General features: G+C 44.3%; 1 protein-coding gene across 1 annotated transcript in view; it reads left to right on the plus strand.

Moving 5' to 3' along the window:
- Nucleotides 1-8875, plus strand: part of LOC129713570 (death-associated protein kinase 2-like) — a 129261-nt gene extending 120386 nt beyond the window's left edge. The window contains exons 10-12 of the mRNA XM_055662722.1: nucleotides 2395-2484; nucleotides 2572-2655; nucleotides 4204-8875. Of these exons, the coding sequence (XP_055518697.1) occupies nucleotides 2395-2484; nucleotides 2572-2655; nucleotides 4204-4284 (255 nt within the window). The 3' untranslated portion in view covers nucleotides 4285-8875. The remainder of the gene's footprint in view (nucleotides 1-2394; nucleotides 2485-2571; nucleotides 2656-4203) is intronic.
- The last annotated feature ends 10893 nt before the right edge of the window (nucleotides 8876-19768 follow it).

The following is a 19768-nucleotide window of genomic DNA, read 5'->3' on the forward strand; positions in this document are numbered from 1 at the left end:
CTCGTTTTTGAATAATATAGTCTATGTATAATTTGAATTGAATTAAATTATGTCTTGCACAGTTATGTGTATTCATCAAATACTGAGATCTTTGTCATTAGCTCTTGTTCCCAATCTTCCCTTAATGCTTCTGTTGAGGGTGATTCTCTATTTGATATATTATTATAAAAGTATGATATTAATTTTTGTGAATCAGCCTTAATATTCATTGCTTCTTCTAAAGGATCTAAAAATATAGTTTGAAATCTATGTGTATATTTCTTCATAAAGTCACATCCCTGTATATATTTAAAATATTGATTATCCTTCAATTTAAATTTTAATTTTAATTGTTGAAATGATAACAGTTTGCCCACTTCATACATGTCCCCTACTTTCCTAATCCCCAGTCTATCATAAAATGCTTTCTACGGCGCATCTGTAGAAGTTGGTGAGGGTTGTTGGGGACAGTGCTTTCTTAGTCGTTGCTTCAATATGGGATGTCCAGACATTGTTGGTTACATTGACTCCTATGAACTTGAAGTTTTCAACCATCTCCACTTCAGTGCCGTCAATACAAACTGGGGTATGAGAACCACTTCACTTCCTGAAGTTGATCACTATCTCCTTTGTCTTGCTGACATTGAGAGAAAGGTTGTTTTGTCTCGACACCAGGACACGAGGCTCTCAATCTCCTTCCTCTGACTCATTGCTGTACCAATCAGTGCTGGTAAATTGAGATTGACACAAAAAGCTGGAGTAACTCAGCGGGACAACTCGTAAACACAAAAAGCTGGAGTAACTAGAGTTAACTACATTCAGACCTCCGTTATTTGTCTAGAAAACCAGCAACATCCAACAGCTTGGAGACGCTACTCTTTGTATCCTGAAAAATCCCTTGGGTGACATTATTAAAAAACAAATTAGATAAGCAGTTGAATTATTTTGCTTCTGGGATCATTCTGCCTCTAAATTGCCTGCTGCTACATATTTATTACCGGTTGCAATGCAAGGACTTCCTGAGATCATAAATACAACATTCCGGTCATTTTTATTCTAAAAGGACGCTAAATATTTGTTTATTATTTCTCTTTACCAATATTCTCCTTTCTTGACGCTGCAGAAATTCCATCTTGTATTGCATTCTAGTTATTGATTTATTTTATTAGAAGTAAGCACAGTCATGTGGCACAGAGCTGCCTAATATATATTGGCATGTTACATTTTATGTACAGCTTCATTTAAAAAAAATGTTTTAACAATAAAAGAGAGAATAGATAATAAGAAATAGAAAAGCGTGTGATGTACGGGGTGTGAAAAGGAAAAGGGAGGAAAGAGAGAAAGTGAGAAAAAAAAGAGAAAGAGAAAGTCAAAAGTTGGAGATTATAGGAGATAGGTATTTATATTCTTCACCATCCTTCACCCCGTCCTGAAACAATTGTTTCATTACGATTTTGTTGCATCATATGCTTCCAAGAAGTCGATAAATGGAGACCAACTCGTTAAGAATTGGTCTGCTTTATCTGTCAGGGGAATTGCTTTTCTTCAAGCATTCTAGTTATTTTTGCACAACTATTTTTTATTTATTTGTATGAATTCTTTCATTTGTGAGGCATTTTTCTCATAGTGGCAGAAGTTGTATTTTATGGTGCTTTTACCGGAGTAACATGATATCGATCTCTCGAGAGTGCGTGGTCAGGATAAAATTTTACACGGAGTAATAATAAAAGATTTTCATTTTTACAATGCATTTCACAACCACTGTGCTTTGGGACAAACCTCTTTATAGCCAATAAACTATATGTGTAACATAATAAGTAGCAAAGACAACATCTGCGTGGCACTGAGCGAGTTCTCCAAAAAACTCAAGTGACGTTGACCAAATTTAGATTGAGGTTCGAATAAAGGTCGGGACATGAGGGATAACTTTACAGCTCGTAACAATCTTTTCCTCTGTGATAAATCAAAAGCAAGGAGCGTGAAATCTAGGAACTAACTGCGGGACGGGCAGTTACTGGATCATATCGTTAACAGTTATAGAGTCATAGAGTGTGGAAACAGGCCCTTCTGCCCAACTTGCCCTCACACCAGTCAACATGTCCCATCTACACTAGTCCCACTTGTGTTTGACCCATATCTCTCCAAGTCTGTCCTATCCATGTACCTGTCTAACTGTTTCTTAAATGATGGGATAGTCCCAGCCTCATCTACCTCCTCTGGCAGCTTGTTCCGTACACCCACCACCCTTTGTGTGAAAAAGTTAGCCTTCAGATTCCTATTAAATCTATTCCCCTTCACCTTAAACCTATGTTGTCTGGTCCTCGATTCCCCTACTCTGGGCAACAGACACTCTGCATCTGCCCGATTTTCGTTGTGCTCCGTCAGTGCTTTTAAGTGATTTCTTTTTTCTTTCAGCCAATGAACAAATGTCAAGCTCTGGTCCGAAGGGAATCTGTTGTTAATCTGGAGAACCTGAAGAAGTTGTACATCAGAAGGAGGTGGAAGGTTGGTAACGTTCCACGGCCAGAGCATTCATCGCCAGTTGCTGTTGCTATCAGAAGTGTTTCTAATAAATCTCCCCTTTCCTTACAGCTTACGTTTAGGATTGTATCATTTTGCAATCATTTGACTCGTTCATTCCTTAAGAATTCCTTAAGAAAGAAAGAAGAAACTCTGGTAGGTGGTGCAGTATTAATGGACCTTACTCACAAGTATGTTTCCTGAATTTTTAAATATTGACCATAAAATATAAATAGCATCCTTTCCCTTGGTTCTCTGGTCGATATCATGCTATAACCAACTTAGCTTGCAAAATACAAATAATCTTCTCTAATTCATCGATCGCGTATGTGTCTAATTAAGGTTATGGAAACACATTTCATAGCAGAACCATAATGTGTGTTTCCGTAACGTTAATCGAACACGCGATTGATGAATTGGCGAACATTATTTGTATAATGCCGCCAAAATTAGTTATAATGTAATTTCTCCTGAGAACCACATAAAAACAGTCAGGGCAGAGAAAAAACTGCTTCCATGTAACCACCCCACCGTAATCAGACATCATTGCTAGTTTCACAGTGGGTGATCATTAAAAATGGCACGCAATCACTTCTAGTGACAAATGTGCAAAGAAAACACTATTAAACACATATTAAACAATGTAACCTGCACCTTTAGTGTTTTTAGTATACAGTAGCAAAAATAAACATCAGATCCCACCGTTTGCACCCTTTTCTCTTCTCCACTTCACCTCCAGCCGCGGTTACGCTCTCCACCCTTCTCTCCCTCACGTGAATCATTGCAAATCACCCCCCCCCCCCCCCCCCCTCACCTGCTGGACCTCCCAGTCGCTGGCCTTTTTCACACCCCTTCCCCTCACCTTCACCAGTGAGCTTTCTCCCCCCATCTCCCGTCTGAAGAAGCATCCCATCCCAAAGTGTCCTCTGACCATTACCCTCAACAGATGTTTAAGAAGGAACTGCAGATGCTGGAAAATCGAAGGTCGACAAAAATGCTGGAGAAACTCAGCGGGTGAGGCAGCATCTATGGAGCGAAGGAAATAGACGATATTTCGGGTCGAGACCCTTCTTCAAATTGAAGAGTCTGAAGAAAGGTCTCGACCAGAAACGTCGCCTATTTCCTTCACTCCATAGATGCTGCCTCACCCGCTGAGTTTCTCCAGCATTTTTGTCTACCCTCTACAGATGCTGTCTGATCCGCTGAGTTCCACCAGCAGTTTGTTTTTTTACTCAAGCTCCCAGCAGCTGCTTTCATGATACGATACGATAGAACTTTATTTATCCCAGGAGGGAAATTAATCCGGCAACAGGCATAAAACACAACATACATGAAACATGAAATTAAAGTGACGAGTGGAAAGGATTGGGGGTGTGCAAAGATTGGGGACGGGGGGGAGGGGGGTGAGAGGGGGGGAAGAGGATCAGTCTACCCCACGACAGAAGGGGGGGGAGTTGTAGAGTTTGATAGCCACAGGGAAGAAGGATCTCCTGTGGCGTTCTGTGCTGCATCTTGGTGGAACCAGTCTGTTGCTGAAGGTGCTCCTCAGGTTGACCAGTGTGTCACGGAGGGGGTGAGCTGTATTGTCCAGGATGCTCCGCAGTTTGAGGAGCATCCTCCCCTCCACTACCCAACCTCCCATGAACCCAACTCCAACTCCGCCCCAGGACGGAGCCATCAATGATGTTGTTCTTTTGGTTGCAGAGAGCATATGAAAGTGACAATGAAGACAATGGCATCAAAAGAAGAGTAAGCAGGCCGAGGAGACGCAGCAGCACGTCATAAAGCGATCGGTGGAGGTGTTGCCTTGAGGAGAGCAAGCCTGAAGGTTATCCCTGTACTGTGCCAGTATCAACAGGCCTGGACCCGCACCAAAGCTACTTCTGCCTGGTGGTGGGTTGGGCTCAGTGAATGGACAAAGCCACTTTTAAGTGCATAGATCGGTTTAGTGATGAGAGGCCGTGTTACAAAGGATCATGCTTTCTTGAATAAGGCACTTGGAAAAGAAAAGTGTGCAATACATGTTTAGTATAATTCATCGTGAAAATATTTGTTTCTGTTTCGGCAAACCTTGTAAAGTCTGGACTTGTTGAAATACCGTTCTTGCGATTGCTCCAACACTCGCGCCACTGAGCAGTGAGAGGCGGCTCAGTGCCAGGGTGAACGCTCCTCATATCAACAATGTCACCGTGGATGGTCTGTGTGGCATCGGACACACGGCCATGAGCAAACAGAGCTGGGGTAGAGGGAGGGGAATGGATAGAGGAATGGGAGACACTGGAGATTTAGTAAGGCTCTGTGAAATGTGTAGGCCCTACTGTAACAGCAGTGGTATTTGAATGTGGACTAATCCTGCTGTCGGATAGTTACGTGCAAACTTCGCTTGCATGCTGAGGCAGAATAAACCACAGCCCACGGCTATAAGTGTAGATCACAACATGGATAGGACATTAGTGAGAGGCAGGCAACAAAATGCTGGGGCAACAATGCCTGGTTTCAACTAACGTTTATTTTTGTATAAACGTAGCTTTAGATTTTAAAAATAAAAACAATATCGGTGAAACGAACAGTTTTATTTGCCACAACATCATAAGGTGTAAGATAAGGCTGATGAATGTCAGATGGACTAATACTGGTGCAGACTGGCCCATTCACAATGTTTGACAGCATGTTTTACACTCTCGCATGTTTGGACACTGTTCCAGACTAATGGCTTAAAGTCTGCATAGAACTTTGAGTCATCCTTATTGGTAATGTGTACGGGTCCACCACCAATTCTCTGCACCATTGGTTCCAGGGCCTTTCTGGATGATCCATGTTGCTGGGCCAACAGAGGTCACGGCCTCTGAGAGGAATCCAACGGTACTGGAACGTCGCGAGGGGCCGAGATACCGGCCCGCAAAGTGGGTCTCAAAAGTCGGCTATGGGAATGGATGTACCGGCTCTGTCTGGGCCGATGTTCCAGACCCCGGCCACAGGGGGCAAATTCAACCCGCCGATCGGCTGCGGAAGTCCCGATGAGGTCGAGATTGGCCGCCTCACCCAGCCAAGGTGCCACGTTTGTGGGGGGACTTCCAGGGTGGATTTGAAGTGCGCTCTCGTCATTTTGTCTGGATCAAATGAGTTGTAATGTTGTCAAGTTGCACATGCAGCAGCAGTAAGATGCGTTGGGTGTTCAGCTCAGTATAAGTGTTGAGGTTGTGTGTTGGGAGATCTAAATAGACTAGTTGCCACAGTACACACACACACTGAGCTTCTCATATGTTTCTGAATCATTGATGTGTGAGGGTTTGGAGACATGGAGGAGCATTAACTGTAACTTCCTCCAGTGATTATATCCGGTGTCAATGAGCCAAAAGAAGTCACTTTTGTCTGATCTTTCAGTTTTAATGACACTCGGTGTGATGCGTTGGGTTCTCCACTGTGAAACAGACAACTGGTGATCTATCCTGTGGATTGTTAACGCCTCTCCATGCAGTTTGTGTATCGTTGGCTGTTTTAACGTGGCAATGGAGGATCTCACTGCAGTCACATTCACTGAACATGTACCCAAACTGAAAACAACCCCCTCATTCTCAAACACACGCAACACAACAGAAATGTGCAATCTAAACCCCTTACCTCTCCAACACACAACTTCAACCCATAGTATTGAGTTACCAGTTCACAAGTTATAGGAGTAGCATTGGGCCATTCAGCCCATCGAGTCCACTCCGCCATTCAATCGTGGCTGATCTCTGCCTCCTAATCCCATTTGCCTGCCGTCTTCCCATAACCCTAGATAAGAATTTGTAGGCCTTAAAAATATCCACTGACTTGGCCTCCACATCCCTCTGTGGCAATGAGTTCCACAGATTAACTACCCTCTGACTAAGGAAGTTCCCCCTCACCTCCTTTCTAAAAGAGCGCCATTTAATTCTGAGCCTGTGACCTCTGATCCTAGACTCTCACACCAGTGGAGGCAGGAATTTGTAGAAAATTACAATGAATATATTTGCAATAAACTAAGAGCCAGAATGGGTCTTAAAGAAATATATTAATTACATTGTGTACCGGTCCTACTTGCTCCAGAAAGTTTTGTCCCACAAAATCAATTACTAGTCAAAGCTGTGTTTTAGCAATTCATGAATTTTCCAGAGACACGTACTAAGTAAAGACAGCTGTGACTGACCTTTCTCAAAACAGAGGACATTTTAAGTGTTCAGCTTCAAGTTCCTGTGCACCTGATGCTCTGTGAAATTGTCCGTGAATGACTTTCACATTCCCGAACCTTCATTCGATCCGATTTATTAATGGTATCTTGGAGAGATACTGGAGTTTTTTTTGCAGAAAACAATATTTAACTTGGAGAGGATGGGGGAATACTGTTGTCAAATTAAAATGCTGGGTAAAGGACAAAATAGATTTGACTATTCTTGATTTCACTGGGATGGAACTTGAATAGCTGGTTTAACATTTAGGATTATCAGGAAGTCAATGGGGCAATTCCTTTAGCATTCCCAAAACCACATTTAGCCCTGGATTCCAAGTGGAAATAAAGTGAAGGTGTCCATCAAACTAGGACATGTGTTACATGAGCTCAGTATTGACAATAACATTGGCCACTACTGGCTTCGTAGAGTGATCAACCTGATCTTAGAGTTTGGGTAGAATGGCGTTGTATAGCACAGAATCCTTTGGCCCATTCCGTCCATGCCAACTTTATTGCCTATCCACAGCGATCCCAACTGTGCCTTCCATATACAAGTGCCTATCTAAATGTTGCTGAGACATAGTAACTGTATTTCATCCCACCACCTCCTCTGGCTGTGTGTTCTAGATATCAAGCAGTCTCTGAGCAGAGAGGTTTAGCCTTAAAATCCCTATTAAATCATCTACCTCCCACCTCTAAAACTGTGCCTTCTTGTGTTTGACAACCCTACCATGGGAAAAAGATTCTGGTTATCCACCAAGTCAATGTCTCTGAGAATCTTTCATCAGGTCACCCCTCAGCCTCCTTTACTCCAGGGAAAACAAGCCCAACCTATCCAAACTCTTCCCATGACTAAACTCCTCCAATGAAGGCAACAACCTGGTAAATATTATCTGCACCCTCTCTATTGCAAAGTCCTTAGCTTGCACCATCCCATGGAAGTGATATCATCTATTCCATCTGCTTACTCATAGTCCTGTTTCTTTGCTGAGGGAAGAATGGATCTTAATTTTTGAACGGCGCATCATTTTTAAGTGTTAATTAGACATAAAAGCTTGTTCAATCTTACCTGAAAATTATTCTTTATAAATGTTGACAACTAAGTATTTCAAAGTGGAATTACTCCTAATAATGTGCATTTGGTTTTGTTTTGGTGAACAAGTGTTACATTATTGTGGACTGCTGAAAGGTTGAATAGCTTAGTTCACGTTTATCACAGAGACTGTGACTGAGGGCTCTGTGGAACTGGTTTCAAATCCCATATTCCCAGTCAGAAACAGTGTTCCTCGGAAACAAAACTCAGGAAATGGCAGGTTCTGCACAGTTGGAAGTGTTGGATTTAAGAACAAAAAACTCTCTTCATATCTTCGAAGTTTCTACCCACAGAACATATGTCCTTGCTTCATGCTGTATCGTTCCACTTAAAGCAGCACACTGCACTCTCCCAGTGAGTTACTGTTTTAAGGATAGCATTTTTTCATAACCCTAACTTCAGTCTGCTTGGCCAGGATTGTGACTAGCACACAAGAGTCAGGCGGTGAGCTCAACCTGTCCACCGTGCCAGCTTTGTTTGCCGCCACTTGGGATTTTTTTTCCATTGGAAATAATCTCCTTGGCCAGGTGTTCACCTCAGCCTGTCTAAACTATTTGCACAAAATATTCTTCTGCCAGGTTTCATCAACAGAAACATTTGCGATGACAGCCAGCAATAGCAGAATATGGAAGAATCATCACAGCTTTAACCTTTACTTCAATCGTTACAATATTATAATCGTTACACCAAGTGTCTGTCCCCAGGATCACACTGCACTTGCTGCTGCCTTTCATTTAATATTAACCTACACACATATTTTTTTTAATTAGCATTTTAGAGTTCTAAATTAACCTGAAATTTGGAATACATTTCAATATTTGTTAACTCTATGTGTGTTTAACTTTGATAAACTATATAACGTGACAATTGTAGAACTGATGTGTACAATATTTTTAATCCTGTGAAAATATTAAAGGTTGACAAAGGTTAGAATAGATAGATCGAAACTCATGACACGGAGCTGGGAGTTGTTTTTCTTTGTGATATTAATTAAAGCTGTCTCCATCCGGGTATTGAACTGTGTATATATTAAGAATTTGATTGAAATTTTGTACAGTATTTTTCTATAAATAAAGTTCTGAATACAGCTATTCATTGTCAATATACAGGCCTATTTATTCTCTTCCTCCAAATCTTACAGAAACAAATCTCTTGCAGTGTTTCCTAATAATATCTTCATTACAGGCAGAAACATAGAAACATAGACAATAGGTGCAGGAGGAGGCCATTCGGCCCTTCGAGACAGCACCGCCATTCATTGCGATCATGGCTGATCGTCCCCAATCAATAACCCGTGCCTGCCTTCTCCCCATATCCCTTGACTCCACCAGTCCCTAGAGCTCTATCTAACTCTCTCTTAAATCCATCCAGTGACTTGGCCTCCACTGCCGTCTGTGGCAGGGAATTCCACAAATTCATAACTCTCTGGGTGAAAAAGGTACAGTGAAAATCTGACGTAAGATCAAGTTCAAGTACAAATGTGATTCCAGTAGTACTGGAGAGGACAGTCGGAGGGACAACTTCTATCAAGGCTTTATGCACGGAAGCCAAAAAATAAGAAGGGGATGATCGCTTGGGTCTCTAATAGTCAGCGAGAATTAGGGGAACAAATATGCAGGGAGATTGAAAATACCTGTAGGAGTAATAGGAATGTAATAATTGGTGGTTTTCATTTTCCTAATATTTACAGTCCTGCCAATGTGCTGAGGAATTAGATGAGGCAGAATTCATCAGTGTGTCTAGGAATGGTGTCTTAAGCAACAAGTAGATGCCCGGTTTAAAGCCGCATCCGCAGTTCCTTCCTACCCAATCAGGGAACTACAGACTGGTGAGCCTAATGTCAGTGTTGGGTAAGTAACTCGAGGGGGGTTTTGAAGGAAAGTATTTATTTGAATTTTTATAAAGACAAAGACTGACTCGAGCCAGCATGGCTTTATTTTCACAAAATTGATTGAGCTTTTTGAGGAGGTCACTAAGAGGGTTACGGAGCAAGTCCTTTGACAAGGCCCCACATGGTAGGCTGGTCCAGAAAGTCAAAATACATGGGATTCAGGGTGAGGGAGCAATTTGCTCGGTGATATGAGATGGTGAGAGCTAGGGCGGTCTCTTTACAGATTGGAGACTTGTGACGACTGTTGTGCTGCAGGGATCGGTGCTGGGTCTCTAATTGTTCATTAACGTGTATATTAACGATTCGGAAAAGAATACAGGTGGCATGATTTGCAGTTTTGCAGATGAACCAAAATTCGGTAGAATAAACAGTGAAGAATGCTGTCTATGGTTTCAACAGGATCTGGATCAACTAAGAGGGGCAAGTTGGACCAAAGGGTTTGTTTCCATTCTGAAGAACTATGAGTCTACGATACAGAATAATATAAGCCACACACTGAATGGTGTGATGAATAGATGGTGTGTTAAAGGAAGAGTGAGTGGAGGAGAATTGCCGCAGAATCAACTGACCTAGAATGACTGGTGAAGACCAGTAGTTTAGTTTGGAGATACAACGCGGAAGCAGGCCCTTCGACCCACCGAGTCTGTACCGACCAACGACCCCTGTATATTAGGCACACACTAGGGACAATTTTACATTTATACAAAACCAATTAAACCTACAAACCTGTAGGTCTTTGGAGAGTGGGAACCGAACCTCTCGGAGAAAACCCACACAGGTCACGGGGAGAACGTACAAACTCCGTACAGACAGCACCCGCAGTCGGGATCGAACCCGGGTCTCTGGTGCTGTAAGGCAGCAACTCTACCGCTGCGCCACCGTGCCGTACCTACAAGGAAACGGGTTATTTCGGCAACATGCCACAGAGATTCTCCGGGCGGTAACCAGATGGATCTCTGTAGTAAAACCATAAACAATACTCTGTTGACTCAATTGGAAAAGTCATCATAGTTTTTCATTCTAGAAAAAAAATGATTATTGCTGGAAATAAAATATATGAAACTGAATTTACCATCCCCCAATAACTGATATTGATAGTCATCGAAGGTAGACAGAAATGCTGCAGAAACTCAGCGGGTGAGGCAGCATCTATGGAGCGAAGGAATAGGTGAAGGTTCGGGTCGAGACTCTTCTTCAGACTGATGTGGGGGTGGGGGGAGGGGGGGAGGAAGAAAGGAAGAGGCGGAGACAGTGGGCTGTGGGAGAGCTGGGAAGGGGAGGGGAAGGAGAGAGAAAGCAAGGACTACCTGAAATTAGAGAAGTCAATGTTCATACCGCTGGGGTGTAAACTACCCATGCAAAATATGAGGTGCTGCTCGTCCAATTTGCGGTGGGACTCACTCTGGCCATGGAGGAGACCCAGGACAGAAAGGTCGGATTCAGAATGGGAGGGGGAGTTGAAGTGCTGAGCCACCGGGAGATCAGGTTGGTATTTAAAAGTACTGAGCGGAGGTGTTGGGCGAAGCGATCGCCAAGCCTGCGCTTGATCTCACCGATGTAGAGCAGTTGACACCTAGAGCGACGGATACAATAGATGAGGTTGGAGGAGGTGCAGGTGAACCTCTGCCTCACTTGGAACGACTGCTGGGGTCCTTGAATGGAATCAAGGGGGGAGGTAAAGTGACAAGTGTAGCATTTGCTGCGGTTGCAAGGGAAAGTACCCGGTGAGGAGGTGGTTTGGGTGTGAAGGGACGAATTGACCAAGGAGTTACGGTGGGAGCGGTCTCTGCAGAAAGCCGGAAGGGGAGGAGATGGGAAGATGTGGCCAGTGGTGGGATCCCGTTGGAGGTGGTGAAAATGTCGGAGGATTATCTGTTGTATGTGACGGCTGGTATGGTGGAAGGTGAGGACAAGGGGGACTCTGCCCTTGTTACGAGTGGGGGTCCCATGTCATCATTACCATGCAGCTGCTTTAAAGAAAAACAGAGAGAGGGTTAAGACAATACGGTAGTGCAGCGGGTAGAGCTGATGCCTCAGTGCCAAAGACCCAGATTCGATCCTGACCTCGGGTGTTATCTGTGTGGAGTTTGCATTTTCTCCCTGTGACCATGTGGGTTTTCTCCAGGTGCTCCGGTTTCCTCCCACATCCCATAGATGTGTAGATTATTGGGTTAACTCTGTAAATTGGCCTCTGAAAATTTCCCCTAGTGTGTCGGGAGTGGATGTCAAAGTGGGACAACATAGAAGTCGTGTGAAAGAGTGATTGATGGCTAGCATAGACTCGGTGAGCTGAAGGGCCTGTTTCCATTCTGTATCTCTAAACTAAACTAATAACTGGTAATTATGATCATGGCCACATGGAGCGACTGAAACCAACAGCATTCTCCAGTCATATTCTCCACAAGGTCATTCAGTTTGGAAAATGATTCCCAGATCCTGGAAATGAATAAGAAAATTACGCATTTCCATTACAAATTGCAAAATTTTATGCTTCAATTAATTAATTGGCAATTTGGTGAAGTACATCTTGTACTGAGGACAACAATATTCACTTAGTAAATGGATTACTCCTTATTCTTAAATAGTAGCGTTGGTTCCTTCAGTTGCTGTTTCCGTAACATATTTGTGTTACGAGACAGGGTTGTTGTCCCTGTGATCAACCTCCAACCTGGAGGACCAGTGGATCCCTCCTCGTCTCACCTCTACCCTTCGACCTGTCCAGCATTGGAGACCCTAACAGGAGATGAATCTCCCACTGGCACAGCTCTAGGGGTCACTGAGACACACAAGCTCCCCGACCACAACAAGGTTGCAATCCAATGCGGAGAATTTGCAAACACCATCTGGGAATGCGAATCATCCTGAAAGAATCCATGGCAGATGCAAATGAGTGCGGGGGAATTCTTTGAATAAAATATGCCAGAATAATATGCAGGAGCATTCTAACAAAGCAAGTTAAGACATGATTACAACATAATAGACCCGTCGACAAGGACTGCTGATTTCCAGGACAAGTAAAAGTATAAAAGTGAGATGAAAGCATTTCCAGACATGAAGCTAGGAAGTTCTTGAAACTGAGAAATCTGTGGAATTCTCTGCCTCAGAGGGCGGTGGAGGCAGGTTCTCTGGATGCTTTCAAGAGAGAGCTAGATAGGGCTCTTAAAAACAGCGGAGTCAGGGGATATGGGGAGAAGGCAGGAACGGGGTACTGATTGGGGATGATCAGCCATGAGCACATCGAAGGGCCGAATGGCCTACTCCTGCACCTATTGTCTATTGTCTATTGTACTGAACCTTTCAGTTTCAGAGATTTGGAAAGGGAATGATTCAAAATCAAACCCTCAAGGTTGCAGTTCCCTGGACTTCTTCCCAGGAGCAACATTAATATTTTGAAAACTTTATTTTGAAAATAATATATAAAAATAACATAAATATAACAAAGTATTACAAGATGAAACGCAAACCGATTTTTCACAGATTTTGACAGAAAGGTGAAGGTAGATTGGCAGTAACGGTGCATATTTGTGGTGACAGTTTACAAACTGCTGATCTAAATCTGACAACTATACGGACATGCCGAAGATATATGCAAAATGTTGCAGCCACTCAACGGGTCAGGCAGCGTCTGAAAAAAATAGGTGATGTTTCGAGACACTTCTTCAAAACCAAAACGTTACCTATTCCTTTTCTCCAGAGATGCTGCCTGACTCGCTGAGTCCACATTTTGCTGACCAACATTTTGTGTCTTCCTTTGGTGTAAACCAGCATCTGCAGTTCCTTCCTATACATACATGGACATGCCTCTGTGATGTCCCATCTCTTGTTGCTAGTGCTCGAGGTGGGGGTCACTAACTCTGCAGTGGAGCCATTTTATGATGCATGTTCCCAGGTCCACGTTCCTTCCTCTGGTACGGGACTGCGATCTATATCAGTTAATCTATATCAGACATTCCTTCATGCAGGAATACGTGACATTACTATGTGGAAGCTAGCTGTTGGATCAATCACAGCTGTCAATTTGCACACATGGTGTGCAGTGCAAAAACAACCATTTGTTATTTAGTCAAATTGATTTATGAAATAAATATCAGTCACGGAAAAGGCTCAAACCTAAAAGGTCGTGTCTATTTCCCTCCACAAATGCTGCCTGACCTGCTGAGTTCCTCTTTGTTTTTTGCCCGAGAACCCCGCATCTGCAGGTACTGTGTCTCCACCCGGAATAACTCCCTTGTTCTTTGAGATAAGTGCCAATACCTTTCGTGCCAACTAGGGGCACCAGACAGAACATTCCCCACTACAACATTTGATTGAAAAGCAGAAATCTCTGACTGTACAACATTCCATCAGCAGCAGTTTGGATTTCTGTGCTTCTGTCTTTGAAAGGGGATTTGAATTCACAATCTTTTGATTCAGATAGCAGGCTACTACAACTGATATTTTTAGTTTAGTTTAGTTTAGAGATACAGTGTAGAAACAGGCCCTTCGGCCCACCAAGTCCACGGCGATTCACAATCACTCAAAAACTCGTTCTATCCTACACAGTATGAAGAGAATGGAGCAGCTGGGCTTGTACACTCTGGAGTTAAGAAGGATGAGAGGATATCTCATTGAAACATATAAGATTGTTAAGGGCTTGGACACGCTAGAGGCAGGAAACATGTTCCCGGTGTTGGGGGAGTCCAGAACCAGGGGCCACAGTTTAAGAATAAGGAGTAAGCCATTTAGAACGGAGACGAGGAAACACTTTTTCTCACAGAGATTTGTGAGTGTGGAATTCTCTGCCTCAGAGGGCGGTGGAGGCAGGTTCTCTGGATGCTTTCAAGAGAGAGCTGGATAGGGCTCTTAAAGATAGCGGAGTTAGGGGATATGGGGAGAAGGCAGGAACGGGGTACTGATTGGGGATGATCAGCCATGATCACATTGAATGGCGGCGCTGGCTCGAAGGGCCGAATGGCCTACTCCTGCACCTATCGTCTATTGTCTATAAGGGTTTACAGACGCTAATTAACCTACAAACCTGTACGTCTTTGGAATGTGGGAGGAAACCAGAGGATTCAGCGGAAACCCAGGCATAAATCTGCAAACTCCACTCACACAACACCCATGGTCAGGATCGAACCTGGGTCTTTGGCACTGTTATGCCCCTGTCCCACTTAGGAAACCTGAATGGAAACCTCTGGAGACTTTGCACCCCACCCAAGGTTTCCATGCGGTTCCCGGAGGTTGCAGGTGGTCGCCGGAGGTTGTAGCAGGTAGGGAGACTGACAAAAACCTCCGGGAACCGCATGGAAACCTGGGTGGGGCACAAAATCTCCAGATGTTTCCGTTCAGGTTTCCTAAGTGGGACAGGGGCATAAGGCAGCAACTATACTGCTGCGCAACTGAGCCGTCCACTTCTGTGAGGCTGCCGATCCGATTCGACCCGCCCATGTGCCCTGTGATGAAGAAATAAGGAAGTGCAGATGCTGGTGCTTGTCACAAAGTGCTAGAATAACTGCAGGTCAGGCAGCATCTCTGGAGAACGTGGATAGGTGACTTTTCAGGTCGGGCCCATTCATCCAGGGTAGTAAAACTACAAATTAAACTTGGTCATTGGACAAGATTTGCCAAGATAATGGAAAGAGGAAGAGTCCTGAAATGAAACGTCATTGATCCATATTCTCCAGGGATGCTGCCTCACCCACTGAGTTATGCCGGTACTCTGTGTTCTGACCCATGATTAAGTTGATACCAAATCTACATTACTTTGTTGATGTGGGAGACTAGAGGGCAGACGCCTCCCGGTTTGCCGCAGAGTAGCCGAGGCCGGAACCCCGTGGGTCGGTGCCCGAGCCTGACGGAGCCTGGGTTGGCGGAGCCCATGGTCGCAGCCCGCGCGCTGCGAGTCGATGGGGCCTACAGATGGGGCCCGGGTCGGAGAAGACACGGCAGCGACAATGGAGAGGTCGATGCGGCGGTTGATGGGGGCGCCCACCGACGGACGAGGACGAACACGTGGAGTAACGTTGTTGTAAGCGCCCTCTATGGGCGACTATTTGCATACCTTAGCAAAGTATGCACGCAAAGACTTGTCACATGTGACAATAAAGTATTCAATGCAATGAAACTACAGATGCTGGAATCTGGAGCAAAAACCTAAACTGCTGGAATTTGCATTTCTAGTAGACGTTTGAACTGTGGTACTTGTGCTTTTGGCAAAATCTTTAACTCCAACATTCCATCTGCATTTCTTGGAAGATTATTCCTTTGATTTCCAATGACCACGTAATTGGATGTGAACACGAGTGATTGATGTTACCGAGTCCTATACTTGAACGGGTACCTAGTTAAGCATTGCCTTGATTTGAAAGTTCTTGTACGTGCATTGAAATCCTTCATGGGTCTCACCCCTCACATCACTGTTGCCATCTGCAGCCCCTCGAGGCTCATATCTGTGTTCCTCCAATTCTGACCTCTTGAAATTCTCCAACGTCACAAAATCCTTTTAATCTCCTTCAAAGTTGTTTTGAAAATCCACCACTCTTTTCCCATGTTTTGTGTTGTGTTGGTCCTGTAACATTGCGTGGAAGATTTAGTGAAGGTGTAAAAATACAAGTAAAAGTGAAGCTTATTAATCTATTCGATGATTTTAGTGGATATGACGGCTGGTGCAGTGGTGCAGCAGTAGAGTTGCTGCTTTGCAGCACCAGAGACCCGGGTTTGATCCTGACTACAGGAACTGTCTATACAGAGTTTGTACTGAGCTTGTACGCTCTCCCTGTGACCGCGTGGGTTTTCTCCGGGTGCCCCGGTTTCCTCCCACACTCCAAAACATGTACAGGTTTGCATGTTAATTATCTTCAGTGAATTTGTAAATTGTCCCTTGTGTGTAGGATAGTGCTAGTGTGTACAGGGTGATCTCGTTGGGCCGAAGGGCCTGTTTCCGTGCTGTATCTCTACGTTTACAAAAGAAAGACTGGCTGAGCAAGGTGACAGAGTGGAGAAAGCAAGGTGCAGTTGCTGCATTGAGTAAATTAATTTTCCATATTATGGTTTAGGAACATTTTGTTTGGTTTAGAGATACAGCGCGGAAACCGATCCATGGGCTCAGCGAGTTGACAACGACCAGCGATCCCCGTACACTCACACTGTCCTGCACACACACACACTGGGGACAATTTACATTTATACCAAGCCAATTAACCTACAAAATGTACGCCTTTGGAGTGCGGGAGGAAACCGAAGAGCTCAGAGAAAACCCACGCAGGTCACAGGGTGAACGTACAAACTCCGTACATAATCACAATCACAATAATACTTTATTAGCCAAGTATGTTTTGCAACATACATGGAATTTAATTTGCCAAGTCAGTCATACAAATGAAAAGTAATGGAACACACAAAATACATTTGAACATAAACATCCACCACAGTGACTCCTCCACATCGCTCTCTGTGATGGAAGGCGAAAAAAGTTCAATCTCTTCCCTTTGCTCTCCCGCGGTCGGGGGGGGGCCTTGAGCCCTCCGTTGATGGGATGATCTTGACTCCCGTAGCTGGTGGTGGGCCCTCCGTGTCGAGGCGATCAGCTCCTGCATCTGGGGGGATGTCAGCTCACCCGCGCCAGATGAACGAACCTCGCGTTGGGGCTGGTCGAACCTTCCGTGACGTTGGAGCCCCCGACATCCACGGCATCTCCTGAGACTGTGAGGCCCCGATGTAAAGACCGCAGGCCGCTGTTGGCAAGGGATCGACTTCAATGTAAGTACACGCCCCGCAGTGGTGCCCAAAGTCAGTCCGAGAAGGCCTCCAGCACCATCGATGGTAGGCCGCAGAGCGACCAGAGATGCGATCCAAAAATGAATCGCATCTCCGGCAAGGTAAGAAACTGAAAGAAAAAGTTTCCTCCGACCACGACCCCTCCCCCCACCCCCCCCCCCCCCCCCAAACAAACCGGAGAACATTTACACAAACTTTTAACAGACACTAAAAAATGTTTATAAAGGCAAAAAAACAGACTGTTAGCGGGGCTCTGTACCATCAGGGGCAATCGTACAGCACCCCCTGGTGGTACAGACAAGCACCCGTAGTTAGGATCGAACCCGGGTCTCTGGCGCTGTAAGGCATCAGGTCTACCGCTACGCCACCGTGCCAATGATACAATGAAGTAAAAAATAAATTGCTGGAAGAACTCTGCTGCATCTGTGGAAGCAAAATGAACGTGTTGATGTTTTGGGTTGAGACCCTGCGTCAGGACTTGAATTACAACCTTTCTCCAGTGGTTTAATTTTTGCTCCAGATTGCAGCATCTGTGGCCTCCTGTGCCTCTAACGTTGGGAAGTAATTTGATGGTGACGTTTAACTTTCACTGACTCTGTGAAGATGGTTTCTGAGCCCAGTGTCAGTGCTGCCTTTAACGCTGCTGTGCCAGATCTGCGTGGGAATGGCCTGTTGAGGTTTTTTCATCAGATTGTTATTGGAATATTTTGAAAACCAACAAATCAAACATAGTCATGGACAAAATTTGGAAACGGCTAGAATGTCCCAAATTGCAACATATTTTGTGAAGTTTAACTTGACCTGGCGTGGGATCTTTCCCAGATGAAAATTTACAAGTGTCATGAAACAACTTTCATCAATTTGGGATAATATTCTCCTCAGTGCTGCCTTTGAGGTGTTGTAAATCTTTTTCAAAGTTTTGGCAACAAAGTTTGGCTGGAGTTTATTTTAGGTTAATGTCACAATGAGGTGGGATTTATGCAGTGTCTGTACTCGCTCACCATAAACCCTGTAGAAACAGTGTCAAGAGACAAGTACAGAGGAAGATGGAGTCACCAGAGGCAAAGAATAACAAGGACTCTGTCCTATCAAAAAAGTAAAGGAATCGGTCCGTAATCCTCCAATCCAGATCTTTCTGAAATGAGTGGGGAAGCATTCTTGTGAGATGTTATATAAATGCAACTAATCTACACTAGATCAAGCAATGCTAGACTGAGCGGGTGGCTGGATTTCCAGAGGTAGCAAAGAGGTGAGGCTTGGTTTTTGATCCAAAGCAGCTGTTGCCTGGCAGAGACACAAGGAACTGCAGCTGCTGGTTTACAAAAAAAGACACAAAGTGCTGGAGTTACTGTCCACCCTAAGCCCTAATACAGGGAGCTAACGGTGTGCCCTGGATTTTCCCTCCATGAGTTAAATGAAGTTCTATCATATCGTATCGTGTCAGTCAGGTTATCAGAAAGGTGGTGCAGGGGGAAAAGATCGGCCTTAATGAAGTCAGGTCAAAGGAATGGTCCCCTACTGCTTCTTTTCCCTGTGTTTTGATTGAGATAGTGGAAGGCTTGGCTAGAGTCATGTGGAGAGGATGTTTCTACTCGTGGAAGAGTCTAAACTCAGAATAAAAAGACGTACCTTTAGAAAGATGAGGAGGAATTTCTTTAGTCTGAGGGTGGAGAATCTGTGGCACTCATTATCACAGAAGGCTATGGAGGCAAAGTCAATGGATATTTTTAAGGTGGAGATTGGTAGATTGTTGATTAGTGTGGGTGTCAGGGTTTATGCGGAGGAGGCCCGAGAATGGGGTTGAGGGAGAGATAAGTAGATGATGGGCCAAATGGCCCAATTCTGCTCCTATAACATGTGAACGTGAAGTGACACTAGATATTTTATTGCAATCCATGTGGAAAAATGATCACAAATGCAGAGAGCAAACTTTATAAATTTTGATGGCATCATATCTATATTATTAAAAGGCTGTTCTTGACCGGTTTTGGCGATCTGTGCTGCGATTTTTGTGCTGCGGCCGTCATTTTTGGCCACCTCGCTCAGAGCCCCCCTCCGCCGCATATGTGCCGAGGAATTTTCCAGTCAATGAAAAATGACAGAGATATCAATGATTTTACAAAATTCCCCATTCTCTCTGCTGCCCCCGCTGGCGGCAGGGGGGATGGACTATAAAACCAGGAAGTGGTGTGCCTCAATTAGTCTGCAAGCTGGAGGAAGTCAGAGAGTCACGTTTCTCTGAGCTGTGAATAACACTGAACACATGTCCACACAACTGTGAGTAAGTACCCTTAATGTGGTTTGAAAATGAAAATATGGTTAAAGTACAAAAGCA

This window comes from Leucoraja erinacea, chromosome 36 (genome assembly GCF_028641065.1).
Source record: "Leucoraja erinacea ecotype New England chromosome 36, Leri_hhj_1, whole genome shotgun sequence".
In the NCBI taxonomy this organism is placed as follows: Eukaryota; Metazoa; Chordata; class Chondrichthyes; order Rajiformes; family Rajidae; genus Leucoraja; species Leucoraja erinaceus.